Raw genomic sequence first — 19,857 nt, 5'->3', positions numbered from 1 at the left:
AATTTTCAAATTTTCTAGATTGGCTGCCCGCGAAATTTTAAAAATTTTGCCGCGAATTTCCACCACCCCTAAAAATTATATAAAAAATTTAGATGTTTGAACAAATAGCCTGATAACCCAAATAACATTTAAGGTTTTATAATTCACTCTACAAGAGTGTTATAAATCCAATAAAAAACCAAAATTACTAGGAAAGGGTGTCGAGGGGAGGGAAAATTATTCATTTTCGCGTGATGCACTAAATCATTATTTCCATTATGGTTTCTGTGGGCCTCTGTAATCTATGTTCGAAAATGATTAAAGCGATTATTTTGATTTATTTGAAAAATTATCCAAGAAATTTGAACATGAAAAAAACGCAAAACCAAAAAAACAAGAGCTTTTTCCAGAATCCAAGCACTGCTAAATCTGGTTGGGTAAAAAAATCCACCTCTGAAGTGGATCGGTCGCTGCTTGGATTTATATGTCGGACCTTCGGATCAAGGAAAATCTAACTCTGGAATGGGTCTGATAATGGTTTGGAACCACTTTTGGACCTACATATGTACATAGTTGAATAAAAAAAAACTCAGTCTGGATGAGGTGGTCGATTGCCAGAATTGCGATCGGGCCTGCTGGTCAAACATGAAAAAACTACTTTGAATTGGGTTGACAAAAGGAATCGTCATCGATCCTATTCGGACCAAGAAAATTTATCTTTGGAGGAAGTCTTTGGATGGTTTCGAGATGCCACTGGACTTAGTTGGGGCAATGAAATCCAAATCTGAAGTAGGTTAATCGGTGTTCGGAATCGCAATAGGACCTAGTCGGTTAAAAAAATCCAAGTTTGGCGTAGCTTGGTCAGTAAGTTTGAATGAATTCATGAATTTAATTTGGTCAATTAAAACCAAAACTGGAATGAGCTTCTCGATGTTTGTTATCGCTATTAGAGCTTGACGGATCAGATGGGTTTGTTGGTGGATGAAATCACCATCGGATCAATTCAGATAAAAAAAAATCCAACTATTGCGTGGGTCTGTTGGTGGTTTGAAGGCACTCGTGCACATAGTTAGGTAAATAAAATCCGGCTCTGAACTTCAAAAGTTTCTTTGCAATTCGTTGCATTGATGCAAAATCCAAGGAGCAGGAGAATTAATGCTCCCTATTTGTCAAGTGATCATTGCTTCGATGCACTTGCATCATTTTGGTAAATACTACATCATTGATTTGAATCCTTTCATTGGATTCTAGGCAAAGGCATACACGTGGTGCGTATTATTAGTAAACGGTTTGCTTTCCACTTCGTTGCTACGTCGCGAAGACGATTGTTGTTGGCAACTGGATATTGTGTCATATTTTGCTTCTGTAATAGGAAATTACATTTGAAACAAAGCGAGAGATTCGAAGACCAAAACTTCAATGAATTGTGTTGAGATGATAATTGCTCTACTTGCTTTACCACGGTGCCCCGGTAGACCGTTATTATAAAATAAAAATGTCCATCAAAACCAAGTACAGGGCTCGATTCCTGTGGTAATTCTGCACCTCTGGACCAATTTATAAAAAAATCCCTAGGAGGAATCTCGAGAAATCTTGATTTGAACTTTTTAATTAAGAGATTTCAAAATAATCTATATTTTAATTCAATAATATCCCCAAAATACCTTCAAAGCCGTCCAAAAAGTGGTCCAAGTTGTTTTCAGCCAGTTTGCATTTGTTGCCTTTATTACAATTAAAAATGTTTACAACTGCTCACCAAACTGACTTAGGTATGTTTTTTGTATGGCTTGAAGCCGTCTATCTCCAAGAATGCTACCTCTCGTTCAGAGCCATTCATGAATTCACGTGCCGGCTGCAGATTCTTTGTTGAATGCCATTCAGGTTAAAGTTGTATTTTTGCCTTTCTCGTATACAAAGTATACGTAAAGGCTATATGTTCGCTCCAAAAACAAACTTTTTATAGGAGGCTCGGAGACCCATAGTGTTATATACCGATCGACTCAGCTCGACGAATCGAGGTGATGTCTGTGTGTGTGTATGTGTGTGTGTATGTGTGTGCGTGTGTATGTGTGTGTGTGTGTGTGTATGTGTGTGTATGTGCGCAAAAAGTCTAGCCCACTTTTCAGGTACTTACCCTTAACCGATTTGCTCACAACAAGTTGCATTCGACGCAGAATCCTGTTCCATTGTTTCCTATTGAAAATTGGCAGGATCGGACTATGCGCTCAGAAGTTATGGTCAAAATACTTTTTTTTAGACAACAACGAGTGGAAAAGTCTAGCCCATTTTTCAGGCACTTACCCTTAACCGATTTACTCGCAACAAGTTGCATTCGACGCAGAATCCTGTCCCATTGTTTCCTATTGAAAATTGGCAGGATCGGACTATGGGCTCGGTAGATATACCCAAAATATTTTTTTTCATACCAAAAGTGCGTAGAAATTACTCACTCGAAAAAAAAACGAGAAAGGCACCATCACCGCTAGGTGGATTAATCTGGGTTTTTTTATTGTTTTCACAAATGTATTCGAGCATCAGAAGAAAAGATTGGAGTACGGAAAAAAATGATGAGAAAAAACCAACAGCTTAAAGATTTGGTTAAAGTAGTGTAGTTGTTTTGCATTATATAACAGGTTAGATCTTCGTCAGATGCTGCAACAATTGAATTGACGTAGCTGTATCATATTCTGAGATTTCCCCGCTAAAGGATCATCGGATTGGTAATGACTACAAAGATGGGGATAAGGAAAAGCTACGATTTTTAAGAGCTCGGCATATAGAATGAGATCTCGAGAACCAAGGAAAACAACAGGAAAAATGCACGAGAGAAAGAAAAAAAATTACAAGCTTTGTGCATATTCTTTTGGGTTTTCGGTTACGACGCAGATAAAATATTCAATTTTTGAACTTTTGAAACAAAATGAACCTTTGCTTATCTCCGTCACTACACATCTAGTTCGGAATTGTTAATACGATTAAGTTGCTCGAGAAGTGCCATGTTGAGTAAATTTATGGGTGAACCAAGTACAGATGAGGCATCAACAAATTGCATAGAGTGCACTAGAATCCCGATCTTTCGGATTATGTCATTACTCTGCTTAAACATCAACAATTTTCTAATTAATATTTCAATCAGCAGGTTCTGAATGATTTCATAAAAGTGTACGCAATATACAGCTCTTTGAAACTCGAGCATGGTTTTGAGGAAGCAATTGATGGTTTTGCTAGCAGCTAGACAAAGCCGCAGCTTCCATTCACGTCAAAGTACCATATCTTGAATTATCATGTTTCAAAGTTCTGTAGAAGTACCGGAAGCCTCCTTTCAAGAGGCTCCCAGCTCGGAAGTCTCCTTTCAAGAGGCTCAAGAGGCGAGCGTCTCGAAAGGAGGCTTTCGAGCCTCTCGAAAGAAGGCTTTCGTGTTTCTCGAAAGAAGGCTTCCGAGCCTCTTGAAAGGAGGCTTCCGAGCCTCTTGAAATGAGGCTTCCGAGCCTCTTGAAAGGAGGCTTCCGAGCCTCTTGAAAGGAGGCTTCCGAGCCTCTTGAAAGGAGGCTTCCGAGCCTCTTGAAACGAGGCTTCTAGGCCTCTTTAAAGGAGGCTTCCAGGCCTCTTGAAAGGAGGCTTCCAGGCCTCTTGAAAGGAGGCTTCCAGGCCTCTTGAAAGGAGGCTTCCAGGCCTCTTGAAAGGAGGCTTCCCGGCCTCTTGAAAGGAGGCTTCCAGGCCTCTTGAAAGGAGGCTTCCAGGCCTCTTGAAAGGAGGCTTCCAGGCCTCTTGAAAGGAGGCTTCCAGGCCTCTTGAAAGGAGGCTTCCGAGCCTCTTGAAAGGAGGCTTCCGAGCCTCTTGAAAGGAGGCTTCCGAGCCTCTTGAAAGGAGGCTTCCGAGCCTCTTGAAAGGAGGCTTCCGAGCCTCTTGAAAGGAGGCTTCCGAGCAGGCTTGTAAAATGTCATCTGCATGTCATTTGACTAATTTGTTCATAACTTTCTTTAGAAGCCAAATTTATTCCATAATTTTAGATGTACTCATAACGCTTGAGTAGGGCTATATTTTTGTCCAAGGGTACATTGCTCTAAATATAACGTCTGAGGCTGGAGAGTGAAAACTCTCCAAAATGTCACGTGTCATTTGACATAATGTCATTTGAATGACATTTTGCCTCCCACGCCCCAGATTACATATTTACAGCAATGTCTTGTTAGACAAAGTTGTAGGCACATTTAAGAGCTATAAGTTCGTCATACATCATGAATTGATAGCTACCTTCTGAAAAAACTAAATTAAAATTAATTTTTACCTTTCATTTTATTAAACATTGAAAGCAACACTTATACTAAACTCGAGCAAGTTAGCCATACAAAAAGATACTTAAGTCAGTTTGGTAAGATAAGTCAGTTGTAAATATTTATAGTTTTAATAACGGCAACGCGTGCTTAGGGCCATTTTTGGCGTTGAGCAAGAGAATGGTGTGTGGCGGTGAAGGATGAAACAAGAGCTCGCCCAGCTCTACGGCGAACCTAGTACCCAGAAGGTAGCTAAAGCTGGAAGGGTACGATGGGCAAGGCATATTTCAAGAATGCCGGACAGCAACCCTGCAAAGCTGGTGGTTACTTCCGACCGGCAGGTACAAGAAGAATTGAAGGACATCTTTCTAGGTGGATTTATCAGGGTTTTGGTGATATTTTTAGATTCTTATATGGATTCTTTTGAAATTTCTTAACTAAAAACTTCAAATCAAGATTTCTCGAGATTCCTCCTAGGGATTTTTTTAAAAATTGGTCCAGAGGTGCAGAATTACCACAGGAATCGAGCCCTGTACTTGGTTTTGATGAACATTTTTATTTTATAATAACGGTCTACCGGGGCACCGTGTTTACATTCTATGACTCTTCCAAATGTGCTGCTGGTGCTTCCGATGTTATTTTCCCGAATATGAACATATTTCCACAAACATAATTTCATTCCATTCCAGGTTTTCCCATACGTTCTGTCAATTCATACGTCAACTATTCTTACATGATGAAAGTTTCAAAATAAATAGCATTGGGTTTCATGCAACAGATAGAATCGCCAGTTTCATTACGATGAGCTCTATAGATTTGGTGCTCGTAAGGCTGTTGTCTACATTTTTCGCCGCTGCTGTCAGCTAGAAGTTTTTTGTCGTCAAAATAAACAGTACCCTCATTCGACACCATGTGTGTCCTAACACTCGAATCATATCTATATAATAAAGTCTAAGAAAGTTCGACGAGAGAATCAAACTCTCACTTAAGAGATTGACACAATTGAATATGACACCACTAGCCATATAACCACAGAGCCACCTTTGAGTTCCATGCTTTCAAAGGGCAATATGATGCTTCGATTCACAATTCGGTAGATCATCGCCTGAAATGATTTGAATCAATGATGCGATTTTTCCAATCAAGTGTGCAAAGGAGCAATTAAAAGCTAGGATGTAAGTTTATCCCATTTTAAATCATTTTTTCAAAGCATGCTTTTGCGAATCTTTCTCAAAAGAGGATGCTCTTTGAAGACGGCTCTGAAGTGGTTTGATAGATGTCAGGAAACGTTAAAGTAAGCATGGAGGTAAAGAACATAATCCAACTCTCGATTTGAATAATATTAGAAGAAAAGAAGGACATTTTTCTCTATACAATAATGATTGCTCTACTAACAATTGTAACAAAGTAAATACTCAGGAGCTACCGAAGCCCCTCCATGCAGATGCTGATGTATTCCAATGTTATTCGGACTACATTGAGTTTTTCTTACCACTGCTTTCTGGTATTGGCAAAAGGGGCCCTTCGGAATTTGGTCAATGGATGTAGTCCTTGAAGGAATCCACATTGAACACCATTTTTTTGCTTTTCATTCCTGACTGCTGTTGAAGATTACGGTTCCGGAAAGAACATGTTGATGTGGAAACAAAGAAAATTTCTGTGTTGGCTCTAGATTACTCAACACATCTCTACCATAGACCCAGAGACCTTTTGACCACCCCTTAATCGGTTTGGTTATTATATGACCCCTAAGAAAAGATATTTTAGTTACTAGATAAAGATTGTCGCTGTCGTCGCTGTCCGGAACATCTTTTGCTGGCGAGGATAGGGGAGCTAAATGTCAAAGAAGGAAAATCCATACGATTTGATAGCTTGGTACCCAACATGTTCCGGACAGCAGAACAAAGGGAACCGAAGCGACAATCTTTATCTAGTAACTAAAATATCTTTTCCCCTAATTAATAAAAGTTTTCTATTTCTTATAGAGAATCATTGATTTTGGCGCCCCCTGAAGGCTGGCGCCTTTGGCACACTACGGCGCCATGTACGATTTATCACATACAACGTACTCTAAATTTGTATTTTTGTTTTTAGGAATTACGTCTTTTGTTTTCGTAAATAGAGCATCTTTGATTTTGTAAACTGATTTGTGAGCTATTTTTTATTCATGCTGTCTTAAGGACAGGCCCCCCGGAATCCAACACTAATTTTACTCGCGTTTTCAAGGGCACCCCACTCAGTACGAAAGCAACGCACAACTGTTATTTTTATTATTGTCGCGCTTATCTTTTTTCTAGAATGCTGCGGCGGTCTTACACTCGCAGACTCGACTGCGAAGGTAAACGTCAAGATAGCCGCCGTGTTAAAAGATAGGCAGAATTTTCCCGCTCAAAACAAAACCACGTGCTTCTCGCGAAATGACAGCAGTGTTCGATTGTATTCAGGCTATTGACATCCTATTGTTTAGCCCATCGCCAAATCGTAGCCAGGATGTCCCGGGCTATAATTTTTTTTATACTGCATTTCAATGATGACAGCGGGCTATGTCTATTGATGTTGATGACATCGAGCTTGTCACCGGCTCGATTGTACTAGTGAGAGGCAACAAGAGTCACAACAAGTGCATACGGTGGGTGAGATTTTCATTGACTCTGTTGTGTTTAGTGACCGTTGCGATTACCTGAGAAGCAACCAGCAGGAAACCGCAGTATTCTATTTTATCCCGAGATGCATAATAATTCACGCATGATGCGACGCAGCAAAGCTGGAATAAAAAAAATGACAGTTGTACTTTACTTCCGTATAGAACGCGAGTAAAATTAGTGTTGGATTCCGGGAGGCTTGTCCTTAAATACCTCGAAAGTTTCTTCCCTAGTCCTTTGGCATACGGTATAGGCCTTTTCATGTCACACTGCCGAGACTGCACTTGTTTACAATCGTAGGACAGGCCCGCAAACCAGAAGCTGTCATTTTCATAGAAGAACTGTCAATTAACGATAAAATCAGCTGATTCAAACGTCTCGTGAAAAGGCCTATAGTCACAACATTGATTACTGTATTCTCTCTGTTCTGTTTTTGTGATGAATTATACATATTGTGTAGCTTTCCCTAATTAATTCCACGAGAAAACAGCGTAATTATTATTCTTGAATATTTGTTCAACAGTTTTTAGCATATTTTCTCGATAGCGTGTGTTAATTTCAATGCCCTGTCAACTACAGCTACTATGCTGTTCTTTTTGTGTACGAACGGACTCACGGATGCGTAATCCAAATATCTACCATTCACATCTTTTATGCAGCGTACACACCAGTCAAGCAGTTTGACGAACATTGACTCCGCCAGAATTACGTCCTTCGGTAAGATTGGGGGGTCATACCAAAGTTTCAAATTTGGGACCGTCACCAAAAGAGGTCAGGAAGTACGAACCAAAAACTCAGCCGGTTTTCAACGGATTCTGGAGATTTTGATATGAATCGATCAGTAAACTCTCTAAGATTCTATACAGCCATTGTAAACAATTGGTTCAATGTATTTAACTATTGAAAAAATCGATTTCGCCAGGCAATGTTGAAATTGCACTTTAATAGTAAATTGCCTACATTTCGGCTATTTCGCATCCACTATCTCACTATACGTAATTCTACGTTCTATTTGCGATCGTCTCGTTGATACAACCCTCTGCTTTATGTTTTCAGCCAAATGACCATTTCGGTCCAATGATCTATTCACCTTAATGGTATATTCGGCCAAACAACTTTCGGCCTAGTGACCTTGGCCAAATAATATTCGGCTGAACGGTATTCGGGTAAACGGCCCATCCCCTTTTTGTATCCCGTCAAATGAATAATGAAAACTAAGTATTAGAAAAATAATTATTAAAAATATTTTCCGAAAATTGGATCTAATCAACAAGATGTCTATTGAGCACCATGTGTTAATAATCGTTTAACCACCAACGTGGATTGACACTTTTAACAAAAATACGAGGCAAACTAGATGTTGATCATTCGAACGCAGGTTTCATTAGCAATGGTTGGAAAGTTCAAATGAATTGCGAACGTCATTCCATTTCAAAGCGAATTGAACATCTAAAAACCTCTAATCAACACACCCAAATTTTAGGATAGTTTGAAACAAAGCAGTTTCCAAAAATTAAAACTTTCGAGTAAAAATCGATAGCTATTTAGAATAAATTTATTGAATATGTGACTGATACATTACAATAACTATAGTTTCAAGTTTCCATGCACATGTTTAAAGCGTTTGAATAGAATTAGGAGCAATATCAAGTTGTAATAAATGTTTTTTTTATATCTAAGTGATTTTGAATTAACGATAAATTTGTGAATTTTAGTTTTGTTTGATTGAGTATCGATTGTGTCTATTTTACATGATTCTTTTTACATGTCACCGATAGAGATGGGCGTTCAGATCCGGAATCGTTAAAATGATCCTTTCTGCCAAATGATCCATTCGACCAAACGACCCTTTCGGCCAAACGACCCTTTCGGCCAAACGACCCTTTCGGACAAACGACCCTTACGGCCAAATGACACTTTCGGCCAAATGACTTTTCGGCAAGATGAAATTCGGCCTAAAGGTCTGTTCGGCCTAGTGGCATTCGGCCAAAGGGCTTTTGACCGAATGGGTTTCGGTCAAACGACCCTTCCCCGTCACTATGAATGGGATTCCAATTAATTGGTCTAGCGAAGCGAAATATTTAGGGCTTCTGCTAAATCAGATTTTTTTTTTAATCACAATGAAGGCATTCAAGTCAAATGTAACAAATGTATTAAGTGTCTATATCCACTTATAAACAGAAAATCAAAATTTTGTCTTAAGAACAAACTTTTGATTTAAAAACAAATTTTTAGACCTGCCATGTTGTATGCTGTGCCAATATGGACTAGTTGCTGCAATACCAGAAAGAAGGCACTTCAGAGGATTCAAAATAAAATTTTGAAAATGATTCTGAAGTTGCCTCCGTGGTACAGTACTAATGAACTTCATAGAATTTCTAATATTGAGACATTTCAATAAATGTCCAACAAAATAATTTCCAATTTAAGACAAAAACCGTTACATTCTTCTGTTGCAACGATTAGCTTCTTGTACTTTTAGTATAAATTAGGTTAAATTTAGTTTAAGTTGAAAACATTGTAATTCCTACATGGTTCAATTCAACCATAGGAAAAATCCTAACTGCCAGAGGCAACTGAAATGAATTTATAATAACTAAAAATGTTAAATAGCAAATAAGGATGATAGTGTTAAGAAAACACGGAACACCTAGTCGAAAGTGATGAATGCATGTACTAAATATTTAGCAAATAAAATAAATTGAAAAAAAAATGAAAAACTTCTATAGATTCGTTTTCTCATAGTTGATATTTGTACAACATTTGGTTGAAATCGGTGGTCTAGTGGCTACTATGAAGCGACGAGACGGTGGTTTAGTAGTTTACCGCTTCTGCCTTATAAGTAGGAGGTCGTGGGTTCAATTCCAGGCTCGTCCTCTTCCTATTTTGTATGTCTATCTTAGTTCTTTCTGTGTTTCATGCTATACCAAAACGATTCCTACTGTTATTACCTTCCACACAATCCCAAAACCTGCCGTGGCACCTATTAAAGGTCGTAGAGTTCTCTGCATCTTTCTTAAGTAGGTGTTCAACAAACCATCCTTCCCATTCCTCAGCATTCGCAAGGACGTGGCCAGGACAGATCTCGAATATTGGAGAGTACATTGCTTCCATCTAAGAGTTAGTGATTAGTCCCAAATCAATATCTGTGGTAACGGATGAAAGTGATGCTTCTTTCGTACAATAGTCCAGGCTTGCACCACCTACGAATTTGTGGGAATTGCTCAATTCTAATGCTAATGCTAAACCATTATCTATTATAATTCTAATGCTTGGAATTAAATTCTCTACAACTTTATAGAATGGTACGATCCCCTAATTCGAAAGAATAAAAAAATACATTTCACACAATTTGTCACAAAAGAGCTACCCTAATGGAGACGTACACCAAAAATAGATCGTTTTTTTGGTTTTTCCCGGGATAAACGAAAAATTTCATCCTGAATCCCGGGACAACGAAAATAGCCATGGACACTAAACAGTCCCGACACGACGGCCCTCCGACGAAACAGGAGGTTTGCACAAGTGTCAGGCCATTTGGCCGAATGGTCATTAGGCCGAACGGTTATTAGGCCGAATCAGCAAAATGAAGCAAAAAGTGAAAAATGAGAAGTTCATTCCTCACCTTTCCCCTTCTTTCTTCCCCCTTCCTGCATCTTCCTTCTTCTATCTGTCTTCTTTTTCATTCTTCTCCTTTTTTTCGCTCTTCCTTCTTCTTTGCTACTTATTTCTTCTCCCTTCTCCCTTTTTCCTTCTTCTTTCTGCATTCTCCTTCCTTCTTTAATTCCTCTTCTTTCTTTGTTCTTCCTTCGCCCTCTTTCTTCTTCCTTTTTTTTCTTTTCTCGACCTTTCTTCTTCCTACTTTCTTCTTCTTTTTTTACTCCTTCTCTTTTCTTTCTTCCTTCTACCTTTATCCTTCTTTCTTTTTCTTTATTTCTGGTTGCTTTTCTCTTTCTAATGGTTTTTTCCTATTTTCTTCTTCTTTCTCAATTATTCCTTCTTTCTTCCTCCTTCTTTCTTCTTCATTTTTCCTTCTTCGCTTTTTTTCTCTCTTATACCTTATTCCTTATTCTTCATTCCTTCTTTCTCCTTCCTTCTTCTTTCTTCCGTCTTCTTTCTTCCTTCTTCTTCCAGCCTTCTTACTTCCACCTTCTTCCTTCTGCCTTCTTCCTTTTTCTTTATTCTTTCCTCCTTCCTTTGTCTTTTTTCTTTCTTCCCTCTTCCTTCTTGCCCCTTCACACAGCCTTCTTCCTTCTTATTTCTTCATATTTCTTCGTTTTTCCTTCTTCCTCTTCCTTCTTTCTTCTTCCTTCTTCCTTCTTCTTTCTTCCTCCTTCCCTCAGCCTTTTTCCTTCTACCTTCCTCTTCCCTTTTTCGTCTGCCTTCTTCTTTATTTCTTCCTCCTTCCATTTTCCTTCTTCTTTCTTCCTTTTTCCTTCTTTCTTCTTCCTTCTGCCTTCTTCCTTTTTACTTCTTCCTTCTTCCTTCTTCCTTCTTCCTTTTTCCTTCTTTCTCTTTCTTCTTTCTTTTTTCTTCTTCCTCCTCCCTTCTTCTTTCTTTCTTCTTCCTTTTTCCTTCTTCATTCTTCCTTCTTCCTTCTTCCTTCTTCCTTCTTCCTTCTTACTTCTTCCTTCTTTCTTCTTCTTTCTTCCTTCTTCCTTCTTTCTTCTTCCTTCTTCCTTCTTCCTTTTTCCTTCTTCCTTCTTCCTTCTTCCTTCCTCCCTCTTCCTTCTTCCTTGTTTTTTCTTCTTCACTTCGCACTACTCACTTCTCACTCCCCAGTTCTCATTCGGCCTAATGACCTAGCATCGTTTGCACATGCTCAATAAGCCGCCAGTAAAACAAAACAAAAATAATTACGAATGACATACACGCTAATTTTTCACCTACTCAGTGACTGATTAAAATTGCTTTGCCCTCTCTTTTCTATTCTAAAAACTATGGGTTGTCCTGCTTTTGACTGAAATTGAGTAAAATTCCGTGGAAAGAAATGAGACGGCAATGCAATTTTACTCAGTCACTGAGTACAGTATGTCCCATAAAAAAATGCGAAAGTTTTCAATACTTATTTTTGGGTAGCTTTAAACATTATTTTTACTGTTTCAATACGTGTGTGTAATCATCTGACTATATACTCTGAGACGATGTAAACAAAACAGTGGTTATGAAAAATGTACGTAAAGGAGGTTGTGACCAGTTTGCTGCTTGCCCAAAAGCCCGTAAAACAAGTTGCAACGATTGTGGGATGCCACCTGGCTACCGTTTACCGTATCCAACGTTCACGCCTTGATGGACCACGTCCACGGAAGCCGGGAAGTGGCCGTCCACGGTCCGCTCGCACCCTGAAGATCATCAGATCAGTGAGAGACAAAGTGAGGCGAAATCCTATCAGATCGATCCGGAAATTGGCTAAGGAAGCCAATATTTCAAAAACTACCATGCAACGGTTGGTCCAAGATGACTTAAAATGTTCTTCCAGGGCAAGAGCAATGCGCCATCTTATAGTGGATCGAATCAAACAACTACGGCTGGAGCCCACGCAACGTTTGGTGTCAGCATTAAAAAAGAAGCATACCAGGATGTTCCAGAGAACGTGAAATTCAAGTTTACAACCAAACATCCGGCCGGAGTCATGGTTTTCGGGGCAGTTGCGTCCAATGGCTTGAAAATGCCTCCAGTATTTATCAAAACTGGGGCCCTCCTTAGCCGTGCGGTAAGACGCGCGGCTACAAAGCAAGAACATGCTGAGGGGGAGCTGGGTTCGATTCCCTGTGCCGGTCTAGGCAATTTTCGGATTGGAAATTTTCTCGACTTCCCTGGGTATAAAAGTATCATCGTGTTAGCCTCATGATATACGAATGCAAAAATGGTAACCTGGCTTAGAAACCTCGCAGTTAATAACTGTTGAAGTGCACAATGAACACTAAGCTGCGAGGCGGCTCTGTTCCCAGTGTGGGGATGTAATGCCAATAAGAAGAAGAAGAAGAAGAAGATTTATCAAAACTGGATTAAAAGTAAATACTGAGGTTTACATGAACATTTTGAAGGACCATGTTCTGCCATGGATGTAAGCCAACTTCGGAGCACATCAACGCGTCATTTTCCAACAAAACGGAGCACCGTGTCATACCTCAAACAGGACTCAAGCGTGGCTGACGGAAAACATGGAATTTTGGCCAAAGGCACATTTGGACTCCTAGCAGCCCGGGTTTGAATCCTTTGGATTACTCAATATGGGCATATGTTCAGGCTAAGGCCTGTGAACGTTCTCACCCCAGTGTTGGCGCCCTGAAAGCTTCCATCACCAAGGCATGCAACTCGATGTCTGACTCATACATTCAGAAGGTATGCTCTCGATTCCGTCCCCGGAGAAAGTGATCGAGAAAAATGGTGGACAAAAAAAAACTTATTTGAATCTGAGATATGGATTTTTGCATTTTTTTATGGGACATACTGTAGATGAAAGTTAGAGTGTAAAATATAATACGACTCGATATAATCGACCGATTTTCACGAAGTCTATCCAGCTATTTGGGTTCACCGACGACATTGATATTATGGCAAGTAACTTAAAAAATATAGTTGAAGCCAACATCGGACTGAAACGGGAAGCTAAGCGCTCTGAACTAGTCATCAACACGTTAAAGACAAAGTTCAATATAGGAAGAGTCTCAAGAGAGGACAATGTAAGCCACCCACCACGAGTTTGTATCGGTGGTAATAAAACCGAGGTGGTTGAAGAATTTGTGTACTTAGGCTCAGCTGATTTATCGAAAATAGGGGAACTGTTCCGTCTTCCATCTCACTGAACATATATTCATCTCATGGCAAAACACAGAATCTCGTCGTTTCTTTTAGCTAACACGCGTGCTCACTGATGAAAAAATCACAAAAATAAGAAACACGCCAAATTCCTTTTCATCGCTTTGTTTTTGATGGGATGGAAATAAGAGCTATGGGATGAAGTACCGAACCGTTCCCCTAATTGCTAAACGGTTTTTATATTTCAATACATTGGATATGAAGCATTGACTCTTCCGTGATCGAATGGTCTAAGAAAATTGAAAATCCATCGAGAAACGCCTGAGATATTAACGGTTGAAGTCTATCATATTTTCGTGTTTTGCCTTTCTTGTATACAAAGTATACGTAAAGGCTATAGGATCACTTCAAAACCGAACTTTTGATAGAAGGCTCGGAGACCCATAGTGTTATATACCAATCGACTCAGCTCGACGAATTGAGGTGATGTCTGTATGTGTGTATGTATGTGTGTGTGTACAAAAATGTGAGATACTCGCAACAAGTTGAAGTCGACGCGGATTGCGGTCTAGTTGTTTCCTATTAAAAATTGGCTCGATCGGTCATTGCGTTCCAAAGTTATTAAAAAAACATTGTTTTTCTGCCTTGGGAAAAAAATTTCAAAAACGAAAAAAAAATGTTTATCAAAGATTGCAGCAATGCATTCAAATGACCGTAAATGCATATGAATTGATGGAAAAAGTAAAATCTATCTATGCTATTTGGACCACTCTTATGTGTTTTTCTTATTTTTTTAATGCGCTAGAAAGGCACCACCAACGCTAGGTGGATTGATCTGTTTTTTTTTTATTTCCCCAATAAAGAAAATACAGACGTAATGCCACGTCAAAACAAAGTACAAAGTATTTGTACTCCGACAACTCCAGTCCAAGCCGTTCTATCTTACCAATTGCGCATTTCACTTATTTCAGGGGGACCTCGACCGCCAGCGACTCTTAGGTGATCGACCTCGAATGGTGTACGAAAGCGTACTCGACGAAGGACTAGAAGGACTCGAACACCAAGAAAGGTAAGTGCCAATAATCGTATTTCTTCAATTTGGTTCTCTGCCCAGCCTTTTGTTCTAGTTTGGATTATTGCTTAAAATTATGCAAACATATTCGTAATTATGTCCCGTCCGAAATGTAGGGTCACTATTTCGTTTCTTTATATCATGGCTACTATATTCATCCCATTAAATGCAAATAAATGGGAAGCAAAGTGAATAGTTTCCCATTTTTGTATTTTTTTTACATGCATGTTAATAAAACAAACTGACGAAATTTCTTCCTCATTACTTTTTTTCGAAATGGGATGGATTTGCTTCAGTGAAATGGAAAAATGACTTTTTCTCGTATTTATAAACTTTGAATCTCATCTGCTGCTTTTTAATTGCTTATAAATCTTAATTTAATGGATGTAATAATTATAATAATTGATTTCATCGAACAATTCACTACCGCAGAAAGTTAATTATTCGCTAACCGCTAGAAGTAGTCTACAAAAGAATGTGATTTAGAAGCGCTGATTGCATCTACTATACCGCTTCAATGGATTCAATTGGCTCAATTGATCCGTTGACATGAGCAAAACAAGCTGATTTATCTCATATCTGAAGCCACGCTGACGATTTGAAATATGTTGCACCTCATTGGTGAAAGCTACTCAACTATTATGTAGTGCAAAGTGATTTTTAGGGAAATCAATATTTACCTGTTTTAAATAAGTGTTTGTCGCCTGAAACTCAAATGGCCCAACTACGATGTTTGATCTTCCTTGGAAACGAGGCGTCACTGCGCTGGACAAGTTCATGGCTATTAAAATCATTTTTGCGCTTTTCTGTTTGCACTCACTTAAAGCGTGTGGTTCAAGCAAATAGCTGACTTCCCAAATAGGTTAAAAAATGAATCATTAATGATCGACTCTGAGCATTCCATAAAGTACAATAAGGTAACAGCATCGGCCCTGCTAGTCAGGGATTCTCAACACGACTACATGAGTTGCATAGTACATATATCAATAATTAAAATTAAAACAAATTTAAATGCTTTATGCAGAGTTTTCCATTAAAAATATTAAACTTTTATAATACATTCTTCATTCTTAGGGAGCAAAGTTCGTGGTAGACATGGACCATACTTCTATTATGACCACCGCTATCAATTTTAGTAAACGAGTAGCGATGGTACATCCAAATATTGTATAGCTTCCACTCGAAAGTGTTCCTTGGTCTGCAATTTGTTGCCCATCATGCATCTATATAGACCTAACCAGCTGTAATTAAACCTGTCTGCCAGGAGAGAAGGAGAATTGTCCATTTTGGTAGTGCCCACATCGGACTGTGATTGCCATTTTTCGCCATATCGCGGGACTGGGTGAAATGTAGGAAACTCGACTGGCGGTTTCGTTTTCATGTTTGCAATACATGTTCGACAAGCGCGCCACCCCGTTGCTGTAATTATGATTGACCCCGAGCCTTAATGCCTATACTCGCACTGCTGGCGATCGAGTGACCTTCTCAAGTTCGTCGGAACTGATAGCACTGCGCCGTCGGTTAATAATTGTATCAACTGTTGCGCAGTACCACGAGATCACTTCTTTTGTTGCGAATGAGTTTTATTGCCGCATATCATGTACCTACTCGCCTCCCGCACTCTGCTCTCATGCATCATCTCACGCACCAACTTAAACGCTTGTTCCTTGCACGAATCTTACTGCTCTGTCTCAAGACCGGGGTATAGGGCGAAACGCTTTTAATTGTTTGTTTTTCCTCCGTTCCGCATCTCTGGCCCTATCCAGCATCATTTTTCACAGAATTCAGTTTATCGCATTAAGGCATGCCTGCCAGGTACGTCAAGGTCGCACGGGGAACGATCCAACATAACTTTGGAAGCTGAAGTGTGTCATTTGATAAGGGAGGAAATATCAACTGGGGAAACTGTTTGATTCAACTTGACATTGCCTGCAGTGTGACGTCGTCAGAAGAGTAGAGCAATGCTTTGAGAAGAGTAACTGTTGTCACAAACGTCACTAACTTATCAGTTGTGTGACGGGTCGGAAAACGGATATTTCACAAAAATGGAATGGATATCATGGAAAATATGTCACTGCCTTTGGTACGGATATCTGTTGTCTATTGGTTAGTCTTCGAGCCTATTTTAATGGAGGGAACGGTGTATTTCGGACCATCATTATCGCAATTTTCAATTTAAAATATTGTGCCTTACAAACAATATAATTAAATAACATAGCATGCTATCAAAGCATTCACTGTCTCACTCCATCAAGTTCGTGCTGCCTGAATTCTGAAAAAAAACATCGAAAAAGCTTTTTCATGGAGATAAACCACAAACTTTCTCAAATTCTGAACAGAAGATGACATTTTCACGAAATACAGAGATGTTTGGACTTTCATACAAAATTGACTCATTTGGCATGTAAGAAATATAAAAAAAAGGCGGCTAAATCGGTCATCGGGTAAAAAAGTTACAGCATTTCGAAGTAGGTTATTTTGCGTGAGAATCGACCTCTGCTATTATTCTGTACACCATTAAATGCTCATTAGAGTGATTCAAATTTTGACTTTTTCGCTGCCCTATGTTTAAACGATTGTTTTTGCTATTTTAACAGTCCCCCCAAATTTTAAACTGATTTGGATGTAATTTGATTGTGCACGTGCCATTTCAAGGTTATATGAAAATACTATGAGAATTGCCACTTATGTAAAGGATCGTTTCGTGAAGTAGCCCAGAATCTATTTGAATATATTTAACACATCGCTATCATATAATAGATCCTAAGCTGAAAGTCAGTTGTTGTTGCGAAGCAATCTGACTTTTGTGAGCAAAATTATAAAGAAAACAGAAATGCTCATTATTGATATTGATGTTATTCTTTTACGAGTTAAATTGAATTTCCCACAATTCAGTATTTCCCTAATAACTTTTGTTGCCAGCATCAAATCGTTTAGCAACAACGACGATATTTTCCCTTGTTAAATTTCCCATGTTGCTAACGTATTAATACATTTTTACAGCTTAATGGGCAATGATGGAGAACGGTTTTTCACCAAAGTTACTGTTTTCATAGTCATTTTCATATAAACTTCAAACTGCTTGTGCTCAGTCAAATTACATCCAAATTAGCTAAAAATTTAGGACGATTATTAAAATAGCAAATGCCATCATTTAAGCATAGGGGAGCAAAAAAGTCAAAATTTGAATCACTCTAATGCTCATTCAATAATCTTTAGCCCCTGATTGTCACTGTCAATCTGATTGAAACAGATTTTTCTTTCATTCAATTTCGCATTTCAATCAGAAAAAGAACGATTTTGGTCACGTAAGAATACGTGTTTCAAAATAGTAGATTCATAAGAATAACATTGCCAATGGTACTTCAAATCTTGTGATCAACATGTTTTGCATAGCCATGGTCAGTGCCGTTCCTGCTTTAAATTCTAGACAGGAATTCTTTTGAATTCCGGACGAGAGTTCCTTTGAATTTTGGATAAGCGTTCATTTGAAATCCAGACAGAAGGTCCTTTCAAGTTAGGACAGGAATTCCTTTGATTTCCATACAGGAATTCCGGAAGGAAATTCATTTGAATTAAGGAGAGGAATTCCTTGAAGTTCCTTCGTATTTCACTTTATAATAAACATATTTCTTCATTGGATCCAAAGTTTGGGCTCAAACCTTGGGATAAATCAGCAGTTTCGTGCCAATTTAATATCCCTTCCACTGCATTTGCATTCCTTTGAGTTCCGGACAGAAATTCCTTTGAATTCCGGGATGGAGTTCTTCCAAATTTCAGACAAGAGTAGTCTAAAATCTGTACTTCGGATAGGAAATCCTTTGAATTCTGGTCCGGTATTCTTTTGATTTTCTGACAGACATTCTTTTGAAATCCAGACTAGAATACCTTTGTGCTGGATGAAGAATTTTCTACCAATTTCGGATAGGAAATTCTTTGTATTCCGAACAGGAGTTCTTTTGAGTTATGAACAGGAATTTTTTTTTAAATTCCAGTCAGGAGTTCTTCTAATTCCAATCAGGAATTCCGGTAAGGAATTCTCCGAATTCCGGATAGGAATTCTCCGAATTACGGATAGGAATTCTTCGAATTCCGGATAGGAATTCTCCATATTCCGGATAGGAATTCTCCATATTCCGGATAGGAATTCTCCGAATTCCAGATAGGAATTCTTCAAATTCCGGATAGGAATTCTACGAATTCCAGAGAGGAATTCTCCAAATTCCAGATAGGAATCCTCCGAATTCCGGATAGTAATTCTCCGAATTCCGGATAGGAACTCTTCGAATTCCAGATAGGAACTCTCCGAATTCCGGATAGGAACTCTCCGAATTCCGGATAGGAATTCTCCGAATTCCGGATAGGAATTCTCCGAATTCCGGATAGGAATTCTCCGAATTCCGGATAGGAATTCTCCGAATTCTGGATAGGAATTCTCCGAATTCCGGATAGGAATTCTCCGAATTCCGGTTAGGAATTCTCCGAATTTCGACTAGGAATTCTCCGAATTCTGACTAGGAATTCTCCGAGTTCCAACTAGGAATTCTCCGAATTCCGACTAGGAATTTTTCGAGTTAAAAATTCTCCGAATTCCGGTTAAGAATTCTCCGAATTCCGGTTAAGAATTCTCCGAATTCCGGTTAAGAATTCTCCGAATTCCGGTTCAGAATTCTCCGAATTCCGGTCGGGAATTCTCCGAATTGTGGTCGGGAATTCTCTGAATTCCGGTCGGGCATTCTCCGAATTCCGGTTAGGAATTCTCCAAATTTCGCTTGAGACTTCTCCAAGTTCCGGTCAGAAATTCTCCGAATTAGGGACGGGAATTCTCCGAATTCCGATCGGGAACTCTACGAGTTCCGGTCGGGAATTCTACGAATTCCGGTCAGAAATTCTACGAATTCCGGTCGGGAATTCTACGAATTCCGGTTAGGAATTCTCCGAATTTCGGTTGAGAATTCTCCGAATTCCGGTCGGGAATTCTCCGAATTCCGGTCGTGAATTCTCCGAATTCCGGTCGGGAATTCTCCGAGTTCCGGTCGGGAATTCTCCGAATTCCGGTCGGGCATTCTCCGAATTCCGGTTAGGAATTCTCCGAATTTCGGTTGAGAATTCTCCAAATTCCGGTCGG

The 19,857-nt window shown here is 39.2% G+C and overlaps 1 protein-coding gene across 6 annotated transcripts in view; it reads left to right on the top strand.

The window, feature by feature from the left end:
• The window catches only part of LOC134209714 (protein GDAP2 homolog), a 292,581-nt gene that overhangs the window by 166,000 nt on the left and 106,724 nt on the right, over positions 1–19,857 (top strand). For all 6 annotated transcript variants that reach the window (XM_062685727.1, XM_062685726.1, XM_062685729.1 and 3 more), the window contains exon 9: positions 14,629–14,726. In XM_062685727.1, the coding sequence (XP_062541711.1) occupies positions 14,629–14,726 (98 nt within the window). The remainder of the gene's footprint in view (positions 1–14,628; positions 14,727–19,857) is intronic.

This window comes from Armigeres subalbatus, chromosome 2 (assembly GCF_024139115.2).
Source record: "Armigeres subalbatus isolate Guangzhou_Male chromosome 2, GZ_Asu_2, whole genome shotgun sequence".
In the NCBI taxonomy this organism is placed as follows: Eukaryota; Metazoa; Arthropoda; class Insecta; order Diptera; family Culicidae; genus Armigeres; species Armigeres subalbatus.
Note: the sequence above shows the minus strand (reverse complement) of the source record. Positions and strands in the feature narration are given on the sequence as shown.